Raw genomic sequence first — 9,879 nt, 5'->3', positions numbered from 1 at the left:
CTGGGGGCACAAAATGGGGGAAATTGTGGACGGCGTGCCAAGGGTGCAATCTCACTCACACAACAGCCAAATTAGATCCAAATCAGACAGAAATTGAACCCACAACCCCTGAGGTGTGAGGCAAAAATGCTAATCGCTAAGCCACAGTAGCTTTATTTAACATAATACATTATTAAGGAAATAAGCACATTAAAACCATGACATTCTCCTAATCCTAAACATCACAGTCCTTATTTTATGACAACAATTAGCCTATGAATAATTAAATATACTAATTCACAGATGCACAGCAAGATTTGTACATTAACTGTAATTTTATTTATTTTCTATACTTTTAATGTACTTAATAATTCTACTGATTTCTACTGATATTTCTAATATTTTACTGATATTACATGTAACAAAAATTATATATATATATAATGTAATATATATATATTGTCAGTGTTAGTACATAAACAGCATTGTCTGTGTTAGTACATAAACAGCATTCAAGCACATTTTATAACATGGAGTCGAACTGGAAAACCAAAATGAAAGCAATTTACCCCCTGAGTCCTGAGGAAAATAATGTGCAAAATGATCAACACCAAACTCAACACTCCATCAAATATTCCATCACTTACACAAATAGTTTACCGCCAACGTGGCCATGCCACCTCTCACTGCCAAAATGCAAGCTACAAATTTATCGCTTTAAATCTGTTCTGTATATTGAAATAAAATTGAAGACATTTTGTCTTTAAGTTTTACCTTGTGTTCTTGAATACTACCATGTGTAGCATACACAGCAATATTTCATTTTAGATATTGCCTTTTGATTTCCACAGCAGTGTAAAATCTTCTCACAGTGCCACCTTTTACTATTTCATTTTACAAAATGACATACCTCAAGAAAAGCAAACCAACCAAACAAATAAACAAACAAAATATGTACTTTAAAGCACACAATTTGATTTGAAGACATTCTATCTTCTCAAAAAAGAAATAATATAGCCGCTACTGTTATATTCACGTCGCATTATATAATTTTCCGAAATAATACAGTATTAATTGTATTTAACAAGACTATTGCTTTGCTGTTTTGTTTGTAAATCATTCACGTGATTTAAAGATGAGTAGAACCCTGTAACAGAAGGATTTCTTTCAGAGAAGATACGAAGAATAAGCTTCACTTTAAGGAAGCTGCGAGCTCTAATCTTGGGGGCGTGGTAGCTTAGTGGTTAAGGTGTTGGACTACTGATCAGAAGGTTGTGAGTTCACCAAACTCACAGAGAACTCCACCAAATTGCCACTGCTGGTCCCTTAACGCTCAGTTGTATAAAAAAGAGAGGTAAATTGCAAGTCACGCTGAATACAGACATCTTTCAAAATGCAATAAATGTGTCTGCCTAAACATGAATTTTTTGAAAGAGGTTACTGCGTTAAAGCTTTGTGTGTGTGTGTGTGTGTGTGTGTATGTGTGTGTGCTTCACAAAGTAGGTTTCTGTAACATTTCAGCTGAATGTGAGTGCATGCAGCTACACCACACTCAGTATATGTTCCTTGGTGCTTGTTTTTAGATATCTTGTCATTATGTTTTAGAAAATAGTGTATGAGTTGTCACATATAATTACTTCTGCTTTGTGTAACAGACGTGACTACGTGTTTGACCACAATTTAATTGAACTCTTTCACAAACTGTTGTCTCATTATATGTGAAAAATGAACAAATGAAAAAAAAAATCAATTGTGTTTTATAAGAGAGGTTTTTAATATAATTTTTTGTTTTCTTTTTTTTTTTTTTTTTTTTGGCTATTGCTTTTATGTTGCAGTGTCTATTTAAAACCTTTATATCTCAGTACAACATTTTCAAAATCCTCATCATGAGGATAAAACATGATAAAACAGGTGGAGAACATTGGAGAACAAGGCAAATAATCCAAAACACAAAGGAAAGTCAAAATCTAGTAAACAGAGTTCGGGCAATCAGCAAATGGACATAAACAGGCAGGAGCGAGAACACAAAATCAAAGAACAGAGACTGAGGTTGAAAATACTATAGTATGTCACAAATTTAGGAAGTGAGAAAATTTTTTGAGAAAATACCTTTTGTTTCCAACCCAACAGCATTTTATCTGCCAACAATCTGCTGTTTTGAAGAGAACATGCCTGGAACAGATTAAGTGCTGGCTCTGGAAGCAGCACTGCCACCTTATTAATTGAAAATAGCCATTACTCGCTAATTCACTGATGCACCCTCTCACTCGCTCGCTCACTCACTCACTCACTCACTCACTCATACTCTCATTTAAACATTCACTCAGTCACTCACTTACTCACTCATACACTCATTTACACCCCCACTCACTTACTGTACTTAATCACTCACTTACTCATACTCTCATTTACACTTTCACTCACTTACTCACTCACTCACTTCCTCACTCACTCCCTCACTCATACTCTCATTTAGACCTTCACTCACTCACTTACTCACTCACTCATTCACTCATACTCTCATTTAAACCCTCACTCACTCACTCACTCACTCACTCAATCACTCACTCAATCACTCACTCATACTCTCATTTACACCTTCACTCACTCACTTACTCACTCATTCACTCATACTCTCATTTAAACCCTCACTCACTCACTCACTCACTCACTCACTCATACTCTTATTTACACCTTCACTCACTTACTCACTCACTCACTCATACTCTTATTTACACCTTCACTCACTCACTTACTCACTCACTCAATCACTCACTCACTCATACTCTCATTTAAACCCTCACTCACTCACTCACTCACTCACTCAATCACTCACTCATATTCTCATTTACACCTTCACTCACTTACTCACTCACTTACTCACTCACTCACTCACTCACTCATAGTCTTATTTACACCTTCACTCACTTACTCACTCACTCACTCACTCATACTCTCATTTACACCTTCACTCACTCACTTAATCACTCACTCACTCACTCACTCATACTCTCATTTAAACCCTCACTCACTCACTCACTCACTCATACTCTCATTTACACCTTCACTCACTTACTCCCTCACTTACTCACTCCCTCACTCATACTCTTATTTACACCTTCACTCACTCACTCACTCACTCACTTGCTCACTCACTCACCCACTCACTCATACTCTTATTTACACCTTCACTCACTCACTCACTCACTCACTTGCTCACTCACTCACTCAATCAATCATACTCATTTACACCTTCACTCACACACTCACTTGCTCACTCACTCAATCACTCAATCACTGACTCACTCACTCATACTCTCATTTACACCTTCACTCACTCACTCACTCACTCACTCAATCACTCACTCAATCATACTCTCATTTACACCTTCACTCACTCACTCACTCACTCACTCACTCACTCACTCAATCACTCACTCACTGACTCACTCACTCATACTCTCATTTACACCTTCACTCACTCACTCACTCACTCACTCACTCAATCATACTCTCATTTACACCTTCACTCACTCACTCACTCACTCACTCAATCAATCAATCACTCACTCAATCACTCACTCACTCATACTCTCATTTACACCTTCACTCACTCACTCACTCACTCACACCCACCCTTCATCACCCTCCATCCCTCCCTTCCTCCAACCCTCCCTCATTCATTTGCTTACTCTTTCATGTTCTCACACTTTCTCAAGTATTGCAAGCTGTTAAATGTCCACAAGGAGTTGCTAAGCTCAGTGCCATTCTGTGCATTATTGTACAGAGGGAAACTGTGCTAAACACACCACCAGGGTTTTGGCCACAGGTAAAAGCACAAGCTACAGTTCACTGAGGGACTTGAAAAAAGACGGAAAAGACGGAAAATCTTGTCTACAGTAATACAAATCTAATCTAAGATATTTTATTAATGTTCTACTTGAATAAAAGTTTACAAAGACATATAAATGCTACAGTGTCAGCCACTGTGAAGTGTAATACGTGTTTAACTTGCAACTTAATTTGTGAAAATACCCCAGGCCATGGGGGCTGTGAGACTCCTGAGAAACTCATTATACATATGAGATTCTGCTCAGACCATTAAGAAACACTTTACTCCCTTTTTTTTGTTGTTGTTTAATGGCAAGCTCACATTGTACATAGTTCCAGGCTGTCATAAATTTCAGACTCTCAAATTACACATATCCTAAAAAAACAAAGAACACACTCCTACAAAAAAAAAAAAACAAGACAATCAAGGTGAATTTCTTTTGTGTAAACCTATTTTCCGTTGCATTCCTAAAATGCAGTGACATTCAGATGCAGACCTTTCAGCATTGACCTTCCAGGTCACATCTAGAATAAATGTTGAAACAGATTTCAAGACAACACTGGCTTTACACACACACACAGTCATGTGAATGACATTTCACAGTCACCGTGGTTAAGATGTTCAATCTCAGCCTCCATCTCACATCAACACTTTGATGTGCGCCTGCCCTCCTGGTGTCACAGTGCGGACTTTACATTCAAATATGTTCCCTATGCCTGAAAATCTCCCTGCAAATGTCAAAAAATAAATAAAGCAAGAAGCCACCGAGCCCTTGAAAATGAAGCAGTGGAATCATAGGCTTCTTTGAAAGTCTTATCACATTTTCACCTCCTCTGGTCACCGGGATATTGAAATTGGTTTACTGGGACCTGTCACAGTCATTTCAAATGCTTCTTTGAAGGCCTTGTGATGAACTGTGAAGATCTGGTGTTATGTGAGTTCTTGATTATAAGCAGACACTTCTTTCTTACAAGGTTTCTTTCTGAAACTGGCTGGATTTTTGTCTTTAATTAGTGACACAGTTCAATGTATCCAGAATGAGTAGTTTAGCCTAAAATTAGCAAATACACAAAGCAATGGATGACATCCATGCTGAGAACAAGACATTAAACACATTCTAATGATTTAGTCAAATGTATATTTTAATTCATAATTTACTTCTAATATATAAATTGGGTAACAAGGTTTAATTGAAATATTATTGAAAATAATGGAAAAAGAACCAGATAACATTTCCTTTTTCTATGATTGTGATGATAGTTGGATGATGCAGCAGCTTCCTCTGGTATATTCCAAATATTTCATGTGGGTTCAATGTGTTTAAGACTGATTGTACTAAAATGTACATCTTTCATAAGCTATAATGGAAGAGTCATGGAAAAAGATATTTTGAGTAGACGTTGTGATGCGGATTTACGCATTAATGCAAAAAGTATTTTAATAATTACATTTCGGTGATGCACGTACAGGCAAATTGCTGCTTTTATGTGAGTAGCCTTTTATTGATGTTATATATCTGGAACATGCACATAGGTTGTGTTAGAGGACACCTATGTTTAAAATGTCCTTAATATTTACTGACCTTGTTTGGGTCTTTTGAGAAGGAAAAAAAAACCTATGCTGGATTTCTGCTTAAACACTAATGAGTAGCATTATAAATCCTTAAGAAATAGGGAAAAGGTTTAAATGCAAGATATATACCTAAATGTATTAGGTTTTCAGCAAGGGCCTATTATAATACATGTCCCAAGGGGCGGGGCCATGTTAATTTTGTCATAACGCGTCATTTTAATACCTACTTTTAAGTTCTATATGCATTTTTTTTTTATTATTATTAGTATTCCTTTGTATGCACTATCTTAGGATAACGAGAAAAAAAAGAAAAAAAGTAACAAACGTAGAATACTTTGTCTTAAAACAAAATCAGACAAAATTAACATGCTTCTGATAACAGTACGGAAGATGAATAAATGAATATGAAACGATCAGGACCGTGAACTCACCAATAGGGTTGCGCGCGTTTAGAATATACATGAGCTTGATTTGCATTTAGCTCTCAGACAGGTCGGTCCTGTTTGTCAGCTGAGAGCAGGTGAGTTCCGGACAGGAGTGGCAGGTAGGTCCAAGCCGGAAATAGCAGGTGAAATGTACTTTCAAAACAAAAGGAAACTACGACATTATCACATACTCGTGTAGGCCTGTTTGAGTTAAAATGGTGCAGTGCGATGTTCGGTACATGAAGGTAGCCACGGATATTCATGATGACACAGAAACCGACCGCGCAAATGAGGACAGCGATGGAGAACAAGTGACAGTCTACTTTAAGCTGTAAGTGACGAGTGATTAAGCTCACTGTGTTCTAATGTTCACTATCGGCATCGTTTTATTACACACCCTCACTGTGGAAGCCGATAGTTACATTGTTTAAGGGAATTTAGGCTCTCCACAGTTCAGCCTTTACAGCAACACTAACTCGAAGTATATTCACTGATGATTGAATTCAGCTGTATTTGAATTGGGCTTCAGACAGCACCAGAGATTCAGCCCCCAAACCTTAATTAACGCACATCACACACAGAGCCAAAGCTCATAAGCGGTTATATTTTACATAACTGCTTTTACAAACCCTAGTTTCAGAATTCCCTAGAACTAAGAATAAAAGATGAAAATGTTAAAGCAATTTAACATAATTTCTGTGGGTTGAGGGCCTTGCTCAGGGGCACAGTAGTGGCAACCGGGTGTACTTGGGAATGGAACTCACAACCTTCTGGTCAGTGGTCCAACGACTTAACCACTAGGCTAAAGCCAGGGCAAAAAGGGGTTTGCCTACTCACTCTATTTCACCTTATTATTCCAAAAGCAAGATAATACTCTTTTTTTTTTTTTTTTTTTTTTTTAATATTTTAGTTTTTTTAATTTATTTTTTTTTAACAAGAATATATTTTTTAATTAATATTAAATTCACAATTCTTTGTAGACTTCCATAAAAGTGAAAGATTAACACTAAATGCTTATTTCTCCAAACACTTTTATTCACAAATACACGTTATTTCAACAAGTATGCCTTTTAAACAATTTATGTTTTAACTTATTAACAAGACAAGTATTAATAATAAGCCATATTTTTTTTAATTCAACTATTATTACTATTTAATTCAATCTCAATTATTATATTATAACTACCATAACACATACCTACGTGAATCAACATTCAGTATGTAATTAAAAGAAGATCAACTCCAAGAAGAACTTGGACTATGTGATGCCTTTATTAAACATTCATAACCATTCTATCACTCTATTATAAAGCAGTATTGGAGGAGCAGTGGCTTGCTCATAGCGCCAGAGGCTACCATATACACATGACATCAACAGTTTAACAAACGTCAATGTTTTCATTTCCAACTCCATATATTATAAACTTATGTTTGTCTTTTGAATGACCATTTATTTTAAACTGTTGCTATTTGACTTAAAGCTGATAAAGGGAGTCAAACTTCCCCATACTCGCTATATGAACAGTGGGCGGTTAAGTACAGTCTTGTCAAAATCTTTTTTTATGGCAAATAATTACAATTACACTACATGGCCAAAAGTATGTGGACACCTGACTGTTACATCCATATGTGTTTCTTTTGCAAACTGTTACCACAAAGTTGTAAGCAAACTGTTGTCTATAACATATTTGTATGGTTTAGCATTACAATTTCCCTTTAGAGGAACTGAGGGCTTTTCACACTGCACTTAACCCCAGGTTATGTTTGTTCTAAACCCCACATTTAATCGCAGGTAGAGGAACGTTTCACAGTGCTTTTTGCTTTCTTTTAAAAATATGGTCAAACTCACAAAGGTGTCCAATATTGCTGCAAAAGTTATAGGTCTTCCAACACCTAACCTTATAGAACTCAATAACACAGCTATCGGACGCTTTGCCATTTCAATAGAACGGGATTCCACACATCCACTAAATGAGTATCTAGCCCCACTGCACTCAGGGTGCAGGTACAGGGCTCTGAGGTGCAGGAGGGCCCGCTTTGGAAGAAGCCTGATTCCCTCAGTCATTAAGTATCTTAACAACGGACATCGCTGAGTGTTTATTCTGAATGTTTCTTGACATGTGTGTATTATGACTGTTTATGTTTATGTTGTGTGTCGAACAAGTGCAGTGTTGTGGAAAGGAATTTTCCCTTTGGGGAGAATAAAGTATAAAGTAAAGTAAGTAAAGTTTTTACTCAGGGCTCTGAAACAGTGTTCTTCTTTTGCAGTGTTAACCATACATTATGTGTACTTTGTGATATCATACAGTAATGTCATTTTAAATCTAGATAATTAGCAACAGACACCAAATTCTATTCAGTTCAGTTTAATTTTTATAGTTTTTTTAACAATGGACATTGTTGCCAAGCTGCTTTGCATGAATATAAAAGTACAGAATAAATATTATAAAGTTCTCACTAATGCAAAAGTGTGAGACAGGCCATTATTTAAGATTGTTGACACCGCACATAATAGTTAACTGTAAACGGTAAATGAGCAGTGTAAAACATAAAACAAGGTAACTCAAGATTCCTGTAGTTTTTTTGCAATGACCCAAAGATAACTTATTCAAGGGAGAGGACCAAGCCTGTTCCAGCATAACAATGTCTCTGAGTACAAAGTGAGGCTCTTAAAGGCAAAGACCTTGTCAGAGTAGAAGACCTTGAGTGGCCTGCACAGATCCTTGACCTCAACCCCACTTGAAACACCTTGAAAGATGAACTTTTCTCCCAAAATCAGCACTCACTAATGTTTTGTGGCTGAATGAGTACAAAATCCCCAGAGCCATGGAGTGGAAAACCTACTCAGAAATGAAGAGCAGCAAAGAGTTGACCAAGTCACATTTACTGTGCATGGTTTGAAATGGGAAACCTTTAACCATATACAGTAAAGCAAATAAAATTTCAAAAAGAAAAACAAATTGTAAGCGCATACAGTGGGTCTGTGTCTATCCATGAATAAGGGGCTTCGATTCAAGGTTATTTCTTTTTTTTTCAGATACTTTTTGTCCTCATCTAGATCAGCATGTTATGAGTTTATTATTACTAAGAATACATCTTTTGATTTGATTTTGATGTAAAGTATTCATGTATCCAAGTATATTTGCTAAATGTACATAAAAAATGTAGAACTGGTTAAAATGTTTCTACAAGCCATCCAAACTAAAGTGATAATTATACATTTAAAACAGTATTAGGAAGCACTATGTATAGCTTCTACACCTTTACTTATTTAAGACGCTCATAAATCAGTGAAATGATTCGGGAAATGGGAATGGAAAGGATGGCTGTAAGCATGGACATGGAAGATAATATATAAGAACAACACAATAGTGTCGATCATTACTTTTCCTTTTATATATATATATATATCTATATCTATATATATAAGGAAAAGTAATGATCGACAGTATTGTTATTGTTATGTTTTCAGAATATATATATATATATATATATATATATATATATATATATATATATATATATATATATATTCTGAAAACATAACGATACTAATGTTAAATGATGACTTGTTTGATAAATCGTTTTTTCCTTTTTCTAGTTTTTTTTTTTTTTTTTGGTTGAATAAATTCTTTAGCTAGGCTTTATAAAAGGTAGACACGCACTGAATAATTGACCCTACTGTATAATCCTACTGAATAATTCACTCCAAACCTGTCATATCTTCACAGTGATCTAGTGTAATACAGTAGTCTTTATGTGGCACGTTGCTCCAAAATGAAAAATATCCTATAATATATTTTCTTTTGGTTTTCTTTAATGATGCATTTATTACTTTTATTAGTGTCAGATTAAATATACTTTCTTGGATTTCCAATCCCACCCACGGCATACAAAATATTTTCTTCCTAAATTTAACAGTGATTTTAACTTGGTACAGCATACTGTAGCATTACAGCAGCTAATTTAACTTTAGAAAGGCATTTAGTGTGTCACACACATATATACAAGGCGTGTTCCACAATGCCCAGCATTTCTCTGGGAGTCTTAATGCAAGGTGAGCCTCCCTGG

General features: G+C 35.8%; 1 protein-coding gene across 1 annotated transcript in view; it reads left to right on the top strand.

Moving 5' to 3' along the window:
- The first annotated feature begins 5,908 nt into the window (after positions 1 to 5,908).
- si:ch73-337l15.2 (glutathione hydrolase 6) overlaps positions 5,909 to 9,879 on the top strand; it is an 11,289-nt gene continuing 7,318 nt past the window's right edge. Inside the window, exon 1 of the mRNA XM_060884133.1 lies at positions 5,909 to 6,139. Coding sequence (XP_060740116.1) covers positions 6,024 to 6,139 — 116 coding nt within the window. The 5' untranslated portion in view covers positions 5,909 to 6,023. The remainder of the gene's footprint in view (positions 6,140 to 9,879) is intronic.

This window comes from Tachysurus vachellii, chromosome 12, assembly GCF_030014155.1.
Source record: "Tachysurus vachellii isolate PV-2020 chromosome 12, HZAU_Pvac_v1, whole genome shotgun sequence".
NCBI lineage: Eukaryota > Metazoa > Chordata > Actinopteri > Siluriformes > Bagridae > Tachysurus > Tachysurus vachellii.
This window is presented reverse-complemented; position numbering and strand designations above follow the sequence as displayed.